Raw genomic sequence first — 21,553 nt, forward strand, 5'->3', positions numbered from 1 at the left:
TGAAAGGTGACGAGAGATCGATATGCATTAGGGATAGGCACTCAAATTTTTCTCTTGTTCTTATTCACTTTTTTGTCATGAGTAAGTACTATGGCCTGGATTCTATAAACCACAAATGACTCAGATGTCATGAAAAGAATGTATAAAATAAACACTTTCAATAATGATTGATGCTGTGATATCCAATAATATGATGTAAGGACAGCATAGGCTATTGAAAAACTCAAAATGAAGGAAAACCCCTCAGAAAAGGGCCCTCCCACCTCCACCGAAGTGGTTTGTTAAAGGAGGTTGAGCAGTCACCTCATTGGCAAAAAACCTTCAATGTAATAAAAGCCTTATGCTGTACTTCATTAATGAAAAACAAAGATAGAAGAAAAACTTTTCAACTTATCTTCAGATGATCGGTACACCGATGAGGCCAGAGCTTGCAGGAAAGGGGCAGGGATAGGAACAGAGCTCACAGGGACAGGGATAGAAAGATACTGTGGGGATGGGGAAAATTTGTCCCTATGTCATTCTCTAGGGCACAACTTAGGGCTCCTTTTACTAAGGTGCGCTATGCTTTTTAGCACGCGTTAACCACGCACTAAACGCTAACATGTGCATGTTAGTCTATGGATGTGTTAGCGCATGCGTAGATTTAGCACATGCTAAACATATACTAATACGCTTGGTGCACCTTAGTAAAACAGAGGGTTAGTAAATAGAGACCTCTATTGGGAAAAAAAGGGGAATAGAGCCACTGAGTTATACTAGAGAACTCTAGTGGCTGCATTTACTCAAGAGTGCTTTACAACAAATTACTTACAGCCTACAACTCAAATATTCTATTATCATATTTCAGTTTATAATATATGCATTTCTAAGCTTCATGGGGCTCATTTTGTTGATTTTTGTGAATAATTTGTTCTCATCTAATGGCATGTAATTTTGCCATTACTTTATCTATAATTGAAATAGGCTCTTTATTGTTCTTTCCCAAGGTGCTTTCAATGGTCATTCAAGCAAGCAATAATACCACTGCTATAAATTTGTTCTTAATATCTCTCCCCCATAAAGTCCCTCATATCCCAGGAGAGACAATATGGGGGAGTAATCTCTCTAAACTTTAGCATATTTCTTATGTACATAGTTGTTCACATCCAAAATGCTCAACTAAAGGAAAAGTTTGAAGAGTAGGTAATACAGAATATTTTGTGCTCCTATAATTCAAAATTACCAAAACTGTTAAAGTTATGTTTAATTATCTTATCAGGAGGCATATATGGAAGCACATGCCACATCTTAGAAACATGACAGCAGATAACGACCAAATTGCCCAACTCTGCCCATCCGCAGTAACCATTATCTCTTTCTTTCTTCGAGAGATCCCACGTGTCTATCCCAGCCCATCTTTTAATTGTGAAATCTGGGTCAGATTTGATTATCAAGCACTTGTTCTTTCTGTGCTAGATTATCTACTATAATCCCCGCCTCTCCTTCCTCTTTCTTTATGCTCGAGAACTAAAACTCTCATAACCAGAAAGTCATGTTTATCAATGCAATGTTTAACAAGGGGAGCTCCTAATACTCTCCTCTTCAGATTACTCTTGTGTTCTGTTAAATGCACGTTTAATCTTCTCGAAGTTTGATCCACATAGATTAAGACACAGGGGCATCTAATAATGTAGATCACCCCTTCAGTTTTGCAGTTTGTATTTGATCTACTAGATTTTATCTACTGGGTTATGGAATGACATCGTAGGCTCCATCACAATACACATTTGACAATCACCACAACTGGTGTACCCCCTAATAGTTTATCATTGTTTAAATTCCCCAATAGCAGCAACGGGCATAGCATTTCCTTTAAATTCTTATTTCTTCTAAAGGCAATACATAATGCTTGATCTTTAAAATATTCCCACTATTTTCAGTATTCCCCAAAGTTTTCTTAAAATCCATGACACCTGATAACTATCTTGTGCATAGGTAAGAACACACATAATAGACTCCTCTTCACATTCCAAATTTGATTGTTATTTTGGACATGGTAAAAGATCTCCGTTGTAGAGAGTTGCGCGGGGACAGAAATCCCACCCATCCCCACCCGTCCCAATGAAGAATCCCACCCGTCCCCGTGAGGAATCCCATCCGTCCCCGCCCATCCTTATTAACTTCTGAAATAGTTATTTCATTTAATTATGCTACTGAATTAAAGGCTCTGGTAGAAACCCATTTACAAATACGCAAAAAGACTTTATTAATTGGGAAGAATACATACTTTGTAAACGGGTTTCTACCAGAGCCTCTAATGTTTATAAATTTTTATCAACACAACTAATATACTACTTTATCCTGAAGCAAAAAAAAAAAAAAGAAATAGAATTCTTTTCCTACCTTTGTTGCCTGGTTTCTGCTTTCCTCATGTTCTCATTTAATTCCTTCCATCCACTGTCTCTCTTCCTTCTGCGTCTTCCATTTGCTCTGTTACTCTTTCTCCCCCCTTCCAAATTGGTCTGGCACCCATCTTCTTCCCTCCGCTCCCCCCATAGTCTGGCATCTCTGTCTTCTTCCCTGCCAGCGTCTTCTCCCCCCTCTCTCTTCCCCATTTCTTTTCAGCGTCCTTCTCCCCCCCATCTTCCCCATGTCCTGTCAGCGTCCTTCTCCCCCCTCTGTCTTCCACATGTGCTTTCAGTGTCCTTCTCCTCCTCCTTCTCTCCCGCCCTGGGTGCAACACAGCCGGCCAGGCCCCCTTACTTTTGTGGCGCTTCCCCGACCGACCGACAACAGCCCCGGTCTGACAAACCTCCCTGCCCTTAACCGCGAATCTAAATTACCTTCTTACAGCGCTGACGTCGGGAAGACTTCCGTAAGGCTCTGTGCTGCAGGCAGAGCAGGTAGGGAGAAGAGCCGCGCGACTGAATACATCCAGCCCCGCAGGAACTCCGCGACCCTCGGAGGCGTCCCCATGGGATCCCCGTGACCCTAGGGGGCGTCCCCACGGGATTTCCGCGACCCTAGTGGGCGTCCCCACGGGATCCCCATGACCCGAAGGGGGAACCCGTCGTCCCCGTTCAGCTCTCTACTCCGTTGTAGTACAAAGCTCTTTTGTAAGCTTGTCTCACTATCTTTTCTGGATAGCCTCTTGTAATGAATCTATTTTAAATCAGCCGATTGTCTTTTAAACTCAGACATAGAAGAGCAAATTCTATAATAGCTTGACATATTTATGACTTTCAGCATTGAAAAATTTTAGCCAAAAACCATTCTAGATGTTGGTTTATTTTTAAAGATATGTAAAATAAAATCTTTGGCATGAATACAACTAACATTTTTATACAAATAAACTATGCAACATTAAGACACACATTACAATGCATAATTTACTGGCATCTTTTACACAAAACATGATTTGGAAAATGTGGCAAGGTTAAAGTGCTTTTTAAGGTATCAGTAGTTAAGTCAAGTTTCTAGAAAAATAGATACGGATTGCCCTTGGTATCTATTACTAGAACTACACAGAAGGTGGAAGTCCCTAGACATTGCAGGGGAACAATATTTTAAAAGTACCTTATGCTTTCTAAGAATCCCAAGGCAAGCTGTTTTATAATAAAGCTAGAAATCCAAACAAGTATCGGTACTGAAACTTCTTAAGGTGAGAACTATTTAGGTCTCTAATTTTTTCATACATCTCAAAGAACACACACCTGCTCTAGATCAGAAAACAAAAATGCAAACAAATACTCCCCTAAACTACCTATCTTCTGCTATAGGACATTTACTGCTTACACAAACATTCTTGTTCTAGCTCATAGCTAATGTGTCACATGCATTTGTAGTTATCCACAATGGCAGAATGGAGATCAGAATTTTACTTGGAACTTAAAAAGGCAAATCTTGTATTGGCATAACTACATAATCTTTACAAAATAACCCTAGCAAAGTGCATTTTTTTGAACCCCTGTTTACTGTAGTCACGATTATTTTACAACTGCTTATATAGCTATAAGTATGGAAACAAAAGTTGCAAGAATTTAAAGGTTTATTTTGCAGGTGGTAAAAAGTAAACCATCTCTTTACATTAATTAATTCCAATTATATCAACAGAACCCGCTCTTGCATTTCAGATAAACAGATGCCAATGGCAAGCCAAAGTGTTTTCATAGGTCAATGACAGGTTGTATGCTGCTACTTCCTCCTTCCGCTGCCACTATTTGACAGAATGATAACCAACCGAATAAAAATGTTCAGTGTATCTGTGTAGATTCCCAAACACCTGAAAGAGAAGAAAAAGAGGAAAGACGATATAATACAGCAATTAAATGATTAACAATTACAATAGAAAAAGTATACAGTGTGAAAATAAAGAAGTTATGCATCTATAATTGCAAGATAAGTGTCCTCTTTTCATGCCTATCTGCTTTATATGTGTAAACATACTTTCAAAGGGTGAAAGCTAGTATCATTTTTACAAAGATCTGTTATCTACCTTTGTCCACAAGTCAAAATATGTAATTTGTTCATTCATGACCAGCTGCCTCCTTCAACCTTAACTCTATTTTTCTGCTTTGCTCCTCCATGGTTTTTTTTTTTTGTTTTTGATATTTCAAAGTCTCATTTTCAATCTTCATGACTTTAGTAGAAGCTAAAATGTTCTCAGGCACACAGAAACGGTTAAAAGAAGAGCTAGCCTGTATTTAGCAAAGGAAGTCATACTTGTATAAATCTATTAGGCAGTTCATCAGGAGAATACTTGGTGTGGATTTGGCAGACTGGATAGGTTGTATGGTCTGTTACTGCTTTTATGTACAGGCAATACCTGGGTTAAGAACACGTTACGTTTTTAAAGCTATTTTTAAGTTGGATTTGTATACAACTCAGAACTTGTAGATTTTAAGATTCTTGCTGCTTACCTCTGCTCCCAACTAACAAAAGGGCTAACTATCCCTCAGTGTTCCCTCTAAGGTACAGCTTGCACAACCACGCACAACCACACACTGTTCTTAATGTGGCCATGCATCATTCCTGAATCTGCTACAGGAGAAATGGAGGAGTCTATGCCACTGGAAATACTGCTCAGTGAAATCAAATGAAGTCATAACTGTGTTCTTAAGTACGAGTCATACTTAAGTTGGACGTCTAACTCAGGGACTACCTGTATTTATCTATTTTTAACAAAATCAGACATAAGAATAATCACTGAATGTGCAGAATAGCTAAAAGATTTTGAGCATGTGTGGCTGTTCCTGCATGTTGGCACCTTTACACTGGCATCTTAGTCTGTTTGTAGCCAGGGATGTGGGACAGTAAATTAAAACACAAAGCCCCAATCTATGAATAATCTTCTCCACTGATAAGATTTTCCCTGTTGACCAGCAGCATGAATACACAGTGGGAACATACAAGTGGGAACTCCCCAGCTGTATGTTGTTTCAGGACTACATTTCTGTCCTTCCGGAGTGCACACCAGCACTGCAGATGCAACTATGTAATTTTTGGTTAGCAAAATACTGAGCAACCTTCAAAAGTTGAAGTTTATGTGACCTGATTTCTCATTATTTTACCAAATGTAGTCTTCTTGAATTGTTATCCAATCAGCAGTGAGATGAAAATGTATGCAGAAACTACCATGGCTATCAAGATAAATAGAAATAGGCCAATGTCATCTACAGTTCTAGTCTCATGTTCCTTTGTTACCCTGGATTGAAAGTTCTGCTTAATGAAGACCGACTGAATACATTCTACTAAGCAGATGCCATGTTTAAAAAGAATGGTATCCAAGCACGACAAAGTACATAAAAAATCTAGGATGACAAATTTCTTTTTAAGAGCTCTTTTGTAATTAAAGGTTTGAACAGCTTCCCCCACTCCAGTATCCATGCAGTAAAAGGTAAAAAAACAGGCAAAACTATTGATTGGTTAATATGAAGAGTCATATTTGGAAAGTAAGAACTTTAGTTCAACTCTTGTAGTTGAAGGAGAAATTAGGTTCTTACCTGCTAATTTACTTTCTTTTAGCCTCTCGAGACTAGCACAGGCATCTTACAAGTGGGTTACATCTCATCATGACCAGCAGGTGGAGACAAACAAAACTCTGGAATAGTACATAATAGGTGTCTCTCCCTATTCCTATCAGTCTGCCAAATAGCAAAGCAGAACTAAGAACTTGAAACAGAAATAAACAAGACTCCGAATAAGTGTAACTAATATACCTGAATGCTGTTGGAAATTGCAAAGGAGAGCTCTCAGCAAGAAAATGTTCCCAAAGCTTGCCAGCTACACCAGCCAAGCCACAGCCGCTGTTCTTCAATTTTCCCTGGCCTAGAAAAATACTAGAACCCGCAGAAAAAAAACAAAATCTGCACGTACAACACCCATAAGAACAACACGATAACAGGCAGGGTGGGGTCCTATGCCGGTCTGAAGAGACTAAAAATAAATTAGCAGGTAAGACCTAATTCTTTCTTCTTTAGCATCCAAACAGGCATAGGCATCTCACAAGTGGGACTTACCAAAGCAGTCCCCATCATGGGTAGGACCCCCAAAGGGCAGATACCAGAACCCGCTCACCGAACACCACGTCCTGACATGTCAATGTCCACACCATAGTGTCTGACAAAGGAATGCAAGGAAGACCAAACAGCAGCCTTACAAATATCCACTGGAGGCACTAGCGAAGGCTCAGCCCAAGAAGCCGCCTGACCCCGAGTGGAATGAGCCTTGAGAAATACCAGAACAGGCTTCTTCTGAAGAAGGTATGCGGAAGCAAGAGAGTCTCCTTGATCCAGTGCCATTCCCCTTACGAGGACCCACTAGAAAGACAAAGCCACCAAGATGAATGCTTTAAGAGTAAGGTCCTTCAGCGAGCAGGCACCCAAAGGTACAAAAGGGGGGGGTGCATCAGCCCGAACAGGATCAGATTCAAATCCCAAGAGGAAACAGATGGTCGCACAGGAGGCTTGAGCAATTTGGCTGCCTGCAAGAAGCGCACATCAGGAATGGCAGTTAGACGCTAATCCTATAACAACCCACGAAAAGCTGACAAGGCCGCCAGCTGAACCCAGAGAGGCCAAGCCAGGTCCCTGTCCAGGCACGCCAAGCCCCTCAGAAAACAGGGAGATCTACACTATGCCTCTGGGGTGACCACCTCCGAAGCAGAGCATACTGAAGAGGACGCATGTTTAAAGGGAAAGCAAGCCTTCAGACCGGCACTACCTCAGGATTTTTTTTTTCACAGAACAGACTCTACTTGGCTGTCAACGCAGTATGCCTTATCTGAACTATGGACAAGGCTTACTGCTGAGGCACCTCTATAAAAATGTTGGGAAGGTGGAGGAAAGGGGGGGAGGGACCCACACCTCCCCCCCCCTCCGAGGTCAGACGGACCCCAAAACAGGGCCCACCCAAGCTCAATCCGGCACAAAAACGGACTAGGATCCCTAAACAAATTCCAACAGCCCAATCAAGGGAGATGGGTAGAGCTCACTCAGTCTCTACTTGCTGGTCATGATGAGATATAACCTGCTTGTAAGATGCTTATGCTGGTCTGGAGAGTTGCTAAAGAAAATAGCTTTCACAAATGCAACCATCTGAGAAATTTCCAGGTTTATTTAGTGCTTGATATTCCACAAAAAGCAATGTTACTTACCGTAACAGTTGTTATCCAGGGACAGCAGGCAGCTATTCTTACTAGTGGGTGATGTCATCCGACAGAGCCCCGATACGGACATCTTGCAAGCATGTCTTGCTTGAAGAAACTCAGAAGTTTCGAGATGCCCGCACCGCGCATGCGCCAGTGCCTTCCCGCCCGATGCTCCGGGCGTGTCTCCTCAGTTCAGGTAGCTAGCAGAGAAGCCAACCCAGGGGAGGTGGGTGGGACGTGAGAATAGCTGCCTGCTGTCCCTGGATAACAACTGTTACGGTAAGTAACATTGCTTTATCCCAGGACAAGCAGGCAGGTATTCTCACTAGTGGGTGACCTCCAAGCTAACCTCAATGGGATGGAGGGAGAGTTGGCAACTTAGGAGAACAAATTTTGTAACACAGTTTGGCCAAACTGCCCATCCCGTCTGGAGAAAGTATTCAGACAATAATGAGAGGTGAACGTATGAACCGAGGACCAAGTGGCAGCCCTACAAATCTCCCCAATCGGTGTCGATCTGAGGAAGGCTACAGAGGCTGCTATTGCTCTGACCTTATGGGCTGTGACCTTACAGGGAAGGGGTAATCCAGCCTGGGCATAGCAGAAAGAGATACAAGCCGCCATCCAGTTGGAGATGGTGCGCTTCGATACAGGTTGTCCCAACTTGTTTGGATCAAAGGAGACGAAAAGTTGAGGAGCAGTTCTGTGTGGTTTGGTGCGATCCAAGTAGAAAGCCAAAGCACGTTTATAGTCCAGAGTGTGAAGAGCTGATTCTTCAGGATGAGAATGAGGCTTTGGAAAGAACACTGGAAGCACAATGGATTGGTTGAGGTGAAATTTAGAGACCACTTTAGGCAGGAATTTCGGGTGAGTGCGGAGGACCACCTTGTCATGATGGAATACTGTGAAAGGTGGGTCCGCCACCAAGGCCTGAAGCTCACTGACCCTGCGAGCAGATGTGAGGGCCACCAGAAAAACCACTTTCCAAGTGAGAAACTTTAGTGGAGCCTTGCTCAGAGGCTCAAAAGGAGGTTTCATAAGCTGAGAAAGGACAACATTTAGATCCCAAACCACTGGAGGCGGTTTGAGAGGAGGATTGACATGAAAAAGTCCTTTCATAAATCTGGAAACCACAGGATGAGAAGAGAGAGGTTTCCCTTGTAGAGGCTGATGGAAAGCCGCAATAGCACTCAGGTGGACTCGTATAGATGTCAACTTGAGACCAGACTGAGACAGATGTAAAAGATAGTCCAAAACAGAGGATAGGGAGGCTCGCTGAGGCTCCTTAGAATTGTAAATACACCATGAAGAAAATCTAGTCCATTTTTGGGAGTAGCATTGACGAGTAGCAGGCTTCCTGGAAGCCTCCAAGACATCCCTCACCGCCTGGGAAAACTGGTGCGGAGTTACGTTGAGAGGAACCAAGCTGTCAGGTGGAGAGACTGCAGGTTGGGATGAAGCAGAGACCCCTGATGCTGAGTAAGCAGTGAAGGAAACACTGGAAGTAGGTACGGTTCCCTGCTGCTGAGTTGAAGTAGAAGGGAGAACCAAGGTTGCCTGGGCCACCGAGGAGCTATCAGAATCATGGTGGCATGGTCGGACTTCAGCTTGACCAGAGTCTTTTGAATGAGAGGGAATGGCGGAAACGCATACAGAAAGCGATTCCCCCAATCCAGCAGAAAAGCATCTGCCTCGAGGCGATGAGGAGCGTAGATCCTGGAGCAAAACTGAGGCAGCTTGAAATTGTGGGGAGCCGCAAAGAGGTCTATCTGAGGCGTTCCCCACTGAGCAAAGATCTGATGAAGGGGCTTGGAGTGGAGTGTCCATTCGTGAGGCTGGAGAAGATGACTCAGTTTGTCCGCCAAGACATTGTCCTTCCCCTGAATGTAGACAGCTTTGAGGAAGGTATTGTGGCGAACCGCCCAATCCCAGACTTTGAGAGCTTCCTGGCAGAGGGAGGCCGAGCCCGTGCCCCCTTGCTTGTTGACATAATACATGGCGACCTGATTGTCGGTGCGAATGAGGACCACCATGTCGTGAAGCAGATGTTGAAAAGCTTGAAGAGCATTGAAGATGGCTCTGAGCTCCAGAAGATTGATTTGATGGAGTCGGTCCGCACAGGTCCAGAATCCCTGAGTGCGAAGCCCATCCAGATGAGCCCCCCAGGCATAGGTCGAGGAATCGGTTGCGAGAACCTTCTGATGAGGAGTGTGAAACAGCAAACATCTGGATAGATTCGAAGAGGTCATCCACCAAAGTAGAGACTGCCGAAGAGCAGGAGTGACTATGATGTGTCGAGTCAACGGGTCTGACAATTGAGTCCATTGAGAAGCTAGGGTCCACTTAGGAATTCTGAGATGGAGCCTGGCAAAGGGCGTCACATGAACTGTAGAGGCCATGTGGCCCAGGAGGACCATCATGTGTCTCGCTGAGATGGACTGGCGAGAAGATACAGACTGGCAGAGACGAAGAAGAGCATCCATGCGCTGAGGAGGAAGAAATGCTCGAAGCTGGATGGTGTCCAGTACCGCCCCGATGAAGGGAAGGGACTGGGTAGGCTGCAGATGAGATTTGGGAAAATTGATCTCGAAGCGTAGGCTCTGCAGGAAGCAGATCGTGGTCAAGGTCGCCGAAATGACCTTTGGAGCTGACGGGGCCTTGATGAGCCAGTCGTCGAGGTATGGAAATACCTGAAGACCCCTGTTCCGGAGTGCAGCGGCCACCACCACCAGACACTTCGTGAAGACTCTGGGAGACGAGGACAGGCCGAATGGAAGCACTCGATACTGCAGATGTAGATGTCCCACCCGAAATCTGAGGAACTTGTGGGAGGCCGGATGAATGGGAATGCGAGTGTAGGCCTCCTTGAGATCCAGAGAGCATAACCAGTCGTTCTGCTCGAGGAGAGGGTAGAGAGAAGCAAGTGTCAGCATGCGAAACCTCTCCTTGACTAGGAATTTGTTGAGGGCCCTGAGGTCCAAAATGGGTCGCAGGTCGCCCGTCTTCTTCGGAACAAGGAAGTACTGGGAGTAAAACCCCTGGTTCAGTTGGTCCGTCAGGACCGGCTCCACGGCACGAAGCCGGAGCAAAGCCTGAGCTTCCTGGAGAAGAAGGGCGGTCTGAGTCAAGTTGGAAGGATACTCTCTTGGAGGGTGGTCCGGAGGGACCCGATGGAAATGAAGAGAGTATCCTTCCTTGATGATAGTAAGGACCCAGAGGTCGGTTGTTACGGCCTCCCAGCGATGATAAAAATGATGGAGGCGCCCTCCGATGGGAAAAACAGGGGGAGGCAGAATGAGGTTGGTTATGCCCTCGACGAGACAGTCAAAAAGGCTGAGTGGTCTTAGGGACAGCAGGCGACTGAGACTTAGGCTGACCCTTCTGGGGAGGCTGACGCTTCGCCGGTTGCCTCGCAGGAGGAGTTTGCCTCGGCTGATAACGCCTCAGATAAATCAACGGCGGATGAGAAGGTCGAGACTGCTGAGGCTTAGGCTTCGGCCGAAGGATAGATTGGAAGGACTTTTCGTGGTCAGACAACTTCTTCGTGACAGTCTCGATGGATTTGTCAAAAAGATCCGCCCCAGCACACGGGACGTTCGCCAGGTGGTCCTGAAGATTCGGGTCCATATCAATGGTCCGCAACCAGGCCAACCGGCGCATCGCCACCGAGCAGGCCGCCGCTCGGGCGGAGAGCTCGAACGCATCATAGGCAGATTGCATTAACTGAAGCCGAAGTTGGGACAGCGAAGCAACCACTTCCTCAAACTCAAACCTAGCCTGGGATTCGATGTATGGTGTGAACTTCCGAAGCACAGGTAGAAAAAATTCCAAGTAGGCTGCAAAGTGGAAATTGTAATTCAGGACTCGAGACGCCATCATCGAATTCTGATAGATGCGTCGACCAAACTTATCCATGGTTCTGCCCTCGCGGCCCAGAGGCACTGAAGCATAGACCTGGCCAGGATGAGACCGCTTGAGCGAGGATTCGACCAGGAGGGACTGGTGAGAAAGCTGAGGACCCTCGAAGCCTTTATGATGCACCGTGCGGTACCGCGCATCCAATTTGCCAGGGACCGCAGGGATAGAGTAAGGAGACTCGAAGCATCGCATGAAGGTCTGGTCGAGGAGCTTGTGCAGGGGAAGCCGCAAGGACTCTGCCAGAGGACGAGGCAAGTGCATGGTATCGAGGTACTCTTTGGAATATCGAGACCCAGCATCGAGAGTAATGTCCATGTCATCCGCCATCTGCCTGAGGAACGATGAAAAGGACAGTTGGTCTGCCGTCGCCGGTCTGCGAGACGGACTAGAAGAAGAAGAGGCTTCAGGCTCCAGAGAGGCCTGCGAGCAACAGGACGAGTAGAAAACCTCGGGGTCCTCGAACTCCGGGCCCGGAGGAGACCCAGTCGAAGCAGCATACCCCAACCGAGGCAATTTCTTCTGAGGCGAGACGGTCGAGTGTCGAGAGGAATGCTTCGAAGAATGTCTGGATCGATGCCCCTCCCGATGCCTGGAAGGGGATCGAGCCCGTCTGTGAGAAACTGGCTCAGACGCCTCCAAGGAGCAGATTGGACTCGATGCCGTCGATCACAGAGGCGGCAGAGTCGGAGGCTCCCCCGACGCCGCCCAGGTTTGATAGGGGGTTCGGAAGAACTCGTCCTGCTTCCTGCTATGCCCAGGACTGGGTGGCCCCGAAGGTGGATGCCACACTGAGTCATGGGGCGGAGTAATCGGTTCCAAGGGAGGCAGGTCACTAAACGAGGCTTTCCTTGAGGGGATGGGCTCTAAGGGAGGCATATCACTAAGGGAGGCCCTCCTCGAGGGAATCGGTTCCAAAGGAGGTACAGCGCTAACGGAGGACCTCCTCGAGGACACCGCTCGCCGCTCCTCCTCGCCGAGTAACGAGGTAGTGCGGCGAGGAGGAGGAGGAGGGGGCGGTCCGCCCCTCGAAGCCGAAGCTGGAAGGTCACCCTGGATGGTGGCAATCAGCCGAGGCCCCATGGTCTGCATGAGCTCCACGAACTGAGCCTCCAGGATGGACCGCAACGAAGCCGATATGGAGGGATCCGCACCAAAAGGGGGCCCTTCCGCACGGTCTCCGTGCTCCTTGGGTGCTACGTGCTTCTGCTTGCCAGTCTTCGGCACCTTGAGCACCACCGGAGGAACTGTCGGGGTCAATACCTGCTCCGAGGAGACGGATGAAGGCACCGACGCCGAAGCCGGGGCCGAAACCGGTGTGAACGACGCCGGTTTCAGGAGGCCCGAAGCAGCCGGGGAGGCAGAGGGCTTCGCAGAAGGAGTCGAAGCACCTTTCGATGTCGATGTCGAAGCTGCAGGATCCGATGAAGCTTCCATCTTGAACATGGACTCCTACAGCAGACAGCGACGCTTAAACGCTCTCGCCGTCAGAGTGGAGCAAGGCTGGCACGATTTCGGGAAGTGATCCTGTCCCAGACACTGTAAGCAGCGTCGATGAGGGTCCGTGAGCAAAATCGCGCGCTGGCACTTGCTACACTTTTTAAAACCGGTGATCGGCTGGGACATAGGCCGGAAAAGCTCCGCCGCAAGGTCGAAGGCGTGGGGCCCCAGCCACGCGGCCGACCCGGTATTGGAAGGAAAAATTTTTTTTTTTTTAAAAAGAAATCAAAGAAATAAATAAATGCACAGGAGAGCCAAAAGAACTCAACCCGCGGCAAAAAAGAAGGCAAAAAAAGAGATTCAATGGGCGCAAATTGAAGATAGACTTCTCAGCTCCGCGGAAGAAAAAGAACTGGAGACACGTCCGGAGCATCGGGCAGGAAGGCACTGCCGCATGCGCGGTGCGGGCATCTCGAAACTTCTGAGTTTCTTCAAGCAAGACATGCTTGCAAGATGTCCGTATCGGGGCTCTGTCGGATGACATCACCCACTAGTGAGAATACATGCCTGCTTGTCCTGGGATAATATTGTAATTTAAAATAAGATAAGGTTAAAATAAAATAGAAAATACAGTAGTATAAGAAGAAAAAGTAGTATTAATGATGCCATGGATTTGGGTAGTGGTTTTAAGTCTGCCAGACTAAATTTAAATCTCAGTCTTGCTAGTTTTCTCTGAAGACCTGTCATAAAATGACAAAGTTAAAACATCTTTAGCCTATCTTTAACATGATGAATAAGTTATTTTTGGCAAAGATGGAAGATCTCAGAAAAGGATGACACCTTAAGGACTTCTGATCTTAAATCAACACTAACAGCTTTTTCCATTTGAAGTCATAGGATTTCCTTGCAAGTGGCTTTCTAGCAGAGATTTAAGGAAGGATGCATCAGTGCTCAACATCCAAGCTGTCAGAGCTAGAGACTAGGATATAGTAACCATAAGATAATTGTATTTGTCAGTGACTGAAAGGAGAACACCAAAGCAACTACTGCTGTATAATATAATTCTTAAAATAGGGACTAAGATAAGAAACTAAGAAGAAAAACTAAAAAGAAGTAATTGTAAAGATTAAAACTTTGTGAGGTATGGAAGCGCTTATAAAAATACTATCCTGACAGTCTAGATTAGCTGTATTTCATGTTAGAAATACAAGAGAATAAATGACTACTGGAATAGTTGAAAGGATGAGTTAAAAACCAACTACTGAATCCAGGACAGATTTTAAGAAATAGATTGTGGAAGCAAATAAGTGTGTGTGTGTTAAAAAGGGCAAGGGAGACCAAAAGAAAAGTTGAAGCTTATGACTAGAGAAGCAAAAACTCATAACACAAAGATTAAAAAAAACAACCAAGAAGCATGAAGCCTGTGAAGGACTTTATTGGACTGATAGCTGGTTAAGGGGTAGAAATGGTAGTCTGGGAGAATAAGGCCATAGCAGAAAACTTAATACCACTAACCATCTTTGTTGGTTATGATTCTGAGAAAATTACAATGACCCTGGAAGTTAAAATGAAGGTAGCTGCCTTTTATGAGGGGGTACTGAAAAGTGTAAAAAGTGTTTTCTGTTAATCTGGGATTCGTATAATCAAGCTCTGATTCCAAGAGGGAGAAGTTTAATTTTTAACAAACTGTAGTCCAGAGTCATTTTGAAGGAATAAGATACTTATCTTACTGGCAGGGGACTTGAGGGTGAGGGGAGGGTGGTATTATTTTCATCAAGTCATAAGAAGTGGACATTGGAAGACAGTAAGGGTTCTGGGGGTGGGGGAAGGGGGAGATTATTTTATATTTATATAATTAATAAACATTGAACATAAAAACAAAATGTATAATGATTAAAGTACATTATATGACAGCTGGTATGAGCAGAGGAGAGAGGGTTGAAACAGAATACTTACGCATTTATGGGGTCAAATTTTGCAACTCCATATCTGGGATAAGTCTCTGCACGTTTGATGACTTTCTGAGTATCGTACAGCAAAAACATGCCAAAGAGTACCAAGCCACCATAGATTGCTACCGAATATAAGCCAGCACCAAATGCTGATGTTGGAGGCAGGAACATGCTTCCTAAAATTAAAATACATAAGAAAACCACATATGAAGCTTGTTAAATGTAGATTAGAAGTTTTAGTGCATCTGAATCGAAATATTAAAAAAATAACTTTCCAACTACTTCATGCATAATAAAAGATTAGGTTCTTACTTGGCTAATCTTTCTGTTATTCATACGCAGAAGTCTGTACTTTAATCTGTACAATGTTCAATTGTGGATTAAGAACTGATTATCAGAGAGAAAACAGAGGGTAAAAAGTGGTGTGCCAAGGGATCTGTGCTGGGACCGGTGCTATTTAACTTATTTATGATCTAGAAATTGGAACTACGAGTGAGGCGATAAAATTTTGCTGATGACAAACTGTTCAAAGTTGTTAAAACATAAGCAAACTCTGAAAAACTGCAGGAAGACCTTAGAAAATTGGAAGACTGTGTTCAAATGGCAGACATTTAAGGCTCCTTTTACAAAGCCACGCTAGCGGGGTTAACGCGCGCGACTTTTCCTCACGCTGGCCAAAAACTACTGCCTGCTCAAGAGAAGGCGGTAGCGGCTAGTGCATCCAACAGTTTAGCGCGCGCTAATACGTGCGTTAAACCGCTAGCACGCCTTTGTAAAAGGAGCCCTTAATGTGGACAAATGCAAAGTGATGCACATTGGGAAGAATAATCCAAATCATACTTACTGGACGCTAGGGACCACCTTGGGGGTCAGCGCTCAAGAAAAGTATTTGGGTGTCATTGTAGACAATACACTGAAGCCTTCCGCCCAATGTACGTCAGATGCCAAGGCGGCAATCAGAATATTAGGAATTATTAGAAATGGGATAGTTAAAAAGACTAAGAATGTCATAATGCTTCTGTATCGCTCAATGGTGCAACCTCACCTTGAGTACTACGTTTAGTTCTGGTCTCATCTCAAAAGATATAGCAACACTAGAAAGTTTAAAAAAAAAAAGTGACCAAGATGATAAAGGGGATGGAACTCCTCTCATATGAGGAAAGACTAAAGAGGTTAGGGCTCTTCAGCCTGGAAAAGAGACAACTGCAGGGAGATGCGATTGAAATCTACAAAACCCTGGAGTGGTGTAAAACAGGTACAAGTGGATCGATTTTTTACTGCATCAAGATTTACAAAGACTAAAGGACACTCAAAATTACAGAGTAATACTTTTAAAACCAATAGGAGGAAATATGTTTTCACTCAGAAAATAGTTAAGCTCTGGAATGTGTTACCAGAGGATGTGTAACAGCGGCTAATGTAGCCTGGTTTTATAAAAAATGTTTGGACAAGTTTCTGGAGGAAAAGTCCATAGTCTGTTTTTGAGACAAACATGGGATGATAGTATGGAATGTTGCTACTATTTGGGTTTTTGCCAGATACTTGTGACTTGGATTGGCCTCTGCAAAGACGGGATACTGGGCTAGATGGACCATTGGTCTGACCCAGTAGGGGTATTCTTATGTTCTTAGATGCTATCCATCTATTGTCGCAAACTGCTGCAGAAGGATATCAATCATATCTTTCAGCTCCTCCTCCTTCACCAGTGGAGTACAGAGCCCTTTTTGGTTTGTAACAAAGCAATCAAACTTCAATGAATAAGAAAAAGAAAAGGGGCCACGGGGAACTTTTCCAGAGCTACCATACATGTCTGTTCTGCTCTGTAACTTTTGAAAAAAAAATGAAAAAAATGAAAACAATTAACATGAACTTAAAAACTGTATCAAGGCATCAACCTGCTGTGTACAACTAGCACTAACATAAGGAGACCTGAGGCTCAACACATTACTTTTCTTAGGAATGTCTTCTTATATGGTTATCCAACTGACTGGAAAAGAACTCCAGTGTCGGGCATCAGCAATGACCAATGAAGAAAGCAGGTGAATTGCAATGCTGATAGGGTAGGTGGTACACTCCTGCGTATGATTAACAGAAAAAAAGATTATCCAGTTAAAAACCTATCTTTCATTCTGTTACATCAACACAGGAGTCTGCACTTTAGGTGATGTACCAAAGCAGTGCCAGTCATCTAGGGAGGAACAGACGAGTCTGCCCTTAGAACTGAGGACCAAAAAGCAGCGTCCTCTCGAGTTGCTACGTTTACTCTTGAGCAGCTAGCTTTGCTCTAGGTGTGCAAAAATGTGCAGGAATAATGGAATGACGCAAATGTTTTCCATAAAATATTATTGTGTTTATTAATTTCCATAACAATTATCAAAAGGTTATTTGCGCCATGGAAATTTTTTACAGAAGCTAAAAGCTGGCATTTCTAGTAAAGAATTCCAACCTATAATTTGTTGCTCCCCAATGTATACCTTCTATCCAGTATGCCATCATTACTTATAAGCCAATCGGCTGTCAGAGGCTGTCCTTAAGTTTGAATAAAGAACATTCCTTTTGACATAGACAAAAAAGTTTCACAAATCATATTTTTGTTTATATTAATTTCCAAAAATATGCATAAAACCATTATTATATATCCAATACCCTTTTTGTCATTCTCAAAACTTAAAATCAGACAACTTATCTGTGTTAAAGCCAGCCTGCATTTCTTTTCAGCATCTGCTGAAAAATTTGTGTCCTTGTCAGCACAGAAGGAGGGCTATTTCCCCTACAGAGTAGAGAGAGTTGCTTAGCTTAAAGGTCATAGAGGTTAAATTCCAAATGTGATACTTTTCAGAATTTCCTCAGGTTTAAAATATATAAAATATGTTTTTCAAAACCAATTATCATGTTTAATATACATTCACACACACATCACTCATGGGATGCCATTCACTCATACCAACACACATATTTCATTCATAAGATACATATAACTATCTGTATTCAAAAATGTGAAACCATATATCTTCCACAAGCCAGACTGAGAGGTCTGGTATTAATTAGAGCCATGAGGCTCAAGGCGGGAAAAATCAGAGAGAACAAAGAAAGACAGAAAATCCAAAATGGAGTCATTAAAACAAGATGGAGCTCTTAATACATCTATGTATGTATAATGTATATCTATACCTGATTTCCATATGATCCTGCTTCATCTAACATCTCACACAAATAGTGAATTCCCTTTTCCTATGCTATATCTCAGTTTCCTGGTCTTTTGTTTATCATCCTGACTTTTTCAAAGTTTTAAATGTGTTTGAATGTATATAAGACCCTCTGATCAGGACTAGGAAGGTCTCTGTCATGCTCTGCTAACACTTCTGCGTAAACCAGGCCTTCTTCACTCTGTAGAACTTTGTAAAGGTATGGAGAGTAGACCAAGTAGCCACTCTACAGATCTCTTCGGGAGGAACTGTCCAGAATTCTGCCAGGAAGAGCCCCACTTCTAGTTGAATGTGCCTTAAAAGAAAATTGGTGGCTTTTTCCACAGGCAATGTATGCTGACAAAATTGCCATGCAAATCTATTTGGCAACAGAAGCCTTGGAAGCTGGTCTATCTCGTTGTGGCTGACTGGTCAGGACAAAGAAATGGTCAGAGAGCTAAGAATCACTGGTCCTTTCCAGGTAGAGCCATAAAACATTGCGTACAACTAGCATCTGCAATATCCTATCCTGCTTGGACAAACCCATAGGGTGAAAAAAAGTAGGCAAACAAATCTCTTGGTTGACGTGAAAGGAGATAACTCCATCCTCTGTGAACCTGAGGAAAGGTTCTCTGCAAGCAATTCCAAGATCCGCCTTAATGAAACTATTGCTACCAGAAATACCGTCTTCACCATAAGATCAGCAGGGACACATTCTTGCAGAGGTTCATGGAAAGGCCCTTCAAGATGACATTAAGATTCCATTTGGGAACGGCTGGCGCAATGGAGGACACATTCTTGCAGAGGTTCATGGAAAGGCCCTTCAAGATGACATTAAGATTCTATGTTGGGAAAGGTTGGCGCAATGGAGGACACAATCTGAGCATCCCTTCAAGAACAAGGTTCCACAGAGTTAGGCTTAAAAGATGGATACCCCAGGGAGGGAGAGTTTGTCTCGAGTAGGCAGACTTGTGGGAGGGAGGGTTCTTGAGTGGGCATACTTGGGCCGCCGGCCATTTTCTGCCGTCATACAAAAACGCAAGGAGCTTTACAAATAAGATGGGTGATTTAGAAGCCATAACACAAAAAGATAACGTTGACATCATAGGCATCACGGAAACATGGTGGACTGAGGAAAACATCTGGGACACTGTGCTACTGGGATACAAACTATACCACAGAGACAGAATGGCTCAAAAAGGTGAGGGCGTTGCCATATACGTCAAAGAGGAAATTGAATCTGCTGGAGAGAACACGCCACAACTGACGGATAAGTTAGAGTCTCTATGGGTCAAAATTCCAGGAACAAATGGCCTGGAAATGAAGATCGGCATCTACTACCGACCCCCAAGGGCAATCCAAAGAAATTGATGGAGAAATGACAGATGAGATTAAATGCAACTGCAAGGGAGGCAACACAGTTATCATGGGTGACTTCAACTATCCGAGAATAGACTGGAACCTAGGCACCTCCGGCTGCATTAGAGAGACCAAGTTCTTGGATGCTGTAGGCGATTGCTTCCTGGAACAACTTGTCAAGGAAAATACTAGAGGAAATGCAATTCTGGACTTAATTCTAAATGGCTTGCGAGGACCAACACAAGATGTAGAAGTAGAAGGGACGCTGGGAAGCAGCGATCACAATATGATCCGCTTTGATCTGGACGCAGGGGAGAAACATCGGTCCAAAACGACAGCCTCGGCACTGAACTTCCAAAAAGGGAATTACGAAGGGATGAGACTCATGGTAGGTAAGAAGATTAAGAAGAGGATAAGCACTGTAAAAACGCTAGAGCAAGCTTGGTCCCTTTTTAAGGACAGAGTCACCGAGGCACAAAATATATATATACCGCGTATCAACAAGGGATCCAAGAGGAAAAACAACAAAGAACCGGCGTGGCTCACTGTAGAGGTAAAGGAAGCGATCAGAGACAAGAAAACTTCATTTAAGGAATGGAAAAGGTCAAAAACTGATGAAAACTTGAACAAGCACAAACAACATCAACGCAGGTGCCATAAGGCGGTATAAGGGGCCAAAAGAGACTACGAGGAAAAAATAGTCAAGGAGGCGAAGAACTTCAAGCCGTTCTTTCGATATATTAAAGGGAAACGACCCGCAAAGGAAGTGGTGGGACCGTTGGATGACCAAGGAATAAAGGGAGCACTAAAGGAGGACAAAGCAATCGCTGACAAACTGAACACATTTCTTGCATCTGTATTTACCGAAGAAGATGTACACAGCATACCGGAACCCATCAGGCTATATGCTGGGAACGAAGACGGAAAGCTGACAGGATTGACAGTCAGTCTAGAGAAGGTATGTAGGCAGATTGATAGGCTTAAGAGCGATAAATCCCCGGGACCGGATGACATCCATCTGAGGGTCATCAAGGAACTGAAAGGGACCATAGCTGAACTGCTTCAACTAATAGCCAATCTGTCGATCAAATCGGGAAAGATTCCGGAAGACTGGAAGGTGGCGAATGTTGCACCGATCTTCAAGAAAGGTTCGAGGGGAGATCCGGGGAACTACAGACCGGTGAGTCTGACCTCGGTACCGGGAAAGATGGTAGAGTCACTGATAAAGGACAGCATCATTGATCACCTTGACGGACACGGGCTGATGAGGACCAGTCAGCACGGTTTTAGCAAAGGCAGATCGTGTTTGACGAACTTGCTGCACTTCTTTGAGGGAGTAAACAGACAGATAGACAAGGGCGATCCAGTCGACATTGTATATCTGGATTTTCAGAAGGCGTTCGACAAGGTTCCGCATGAACGACTACTTCGGAAAATTGCAAGCCATGGAATTGAGGGTGAAATACTCACATGGATTAAAAACTGGCTGGAGCATAGGAAACAGAGAGTGGGAATAAATGGACATTACTCTGACTGGAAGAGAGCCACCAGTGGGGTGCCGCAGGGCTCGGTGCTTCGACCTGTGCTCTTTAACATCTTTATAAATGATCTGGACATAGGTACGACAAGCGAGGTGATTAAATTTGCGGAAGAGGCTCGGGAAGACACCCAGCGCACAACTTGGACTCCAAAACACGCTGATCAGCCCCCCCGGAAGGAGCGCAGAGTGGTAGTCATTGGGGACTCCATGCTGCGAGGAACCGAGGGTCCAATTTGCAGACCAGATTTGCAGTCAAGGGAGGTCTGCTGTCTCCCTGGAGCCAGGATTCGTAACGTCACCACCTGTCTCGATAAACTACTAAAACCTAATGACCATTTCCCTATGCTTCTTATCCATGTAGGTACGAACGACACTGCAAGGAACACCTCAGAGAACATACCCGATGACTTCAGAGCCCTGGGTAGGAAGCTGAAGCAAACAGGTGCACAGGTGGTCTTCTCATCCATCCTCCCAGTTAGAGACAGAGGAAGAGCCAGGGAAGAACACATCCAACATACCAACGAGTGGCTTCGCA

At 44.5% G+C, this 21,553-nt stretch overlaps 1 protein-coding gene across 2 annotated transcripts in view; it reads right to left on the reverse strand.

Moving 5' to 3' along the window:
- Nucleotides 1-3,247: 3,247 nt before the first annotated feature.
- GHITM (growth hormone inducible transmembrane protein) overlaps nucleotides 3,248-21,553 on the reverse strand; it is a 77,344-nt gene continuing 59,038 nt past the window's right edge. For both annotated transcript variants that reach the window (XM_033943794.1, XM_033943793.1), the window contains exons 8-9: nucleotides 14,939-15,110; nucleotides 3,248-4,261 (exon numbers count right to left, since the gene is read on the reverse strand). In XM_033943794.1, coding sequence (XP_033799685.1) covers nucleotides 4,174-4,261; nucleotides 14,939-15,110 — 260 coding nt within the window. In that variant the 3' untranslated portion in view covers nucleotides 3,248-4,173. The remainder of the gene's footprint in view (nucleotides 4,262-14,938; nucleotides 15,111-21,553) is intronic.

The sequence above is a fragment of the Geotrypetes seraphini genome, chromosome 4 (genome assembly GCF_902459505.1).
Source record: "Geotrypetes seraphini chromosome 4, aGeoSer1.1, whole genome shotgun sequence".
NCBI classification, from domain to species: Eukaryota; Metazoa; Chordata; class Amphibia; order Gymnophiona; family Dermophiidae; genus Geotrypetes; species Geotrypetes seraphini.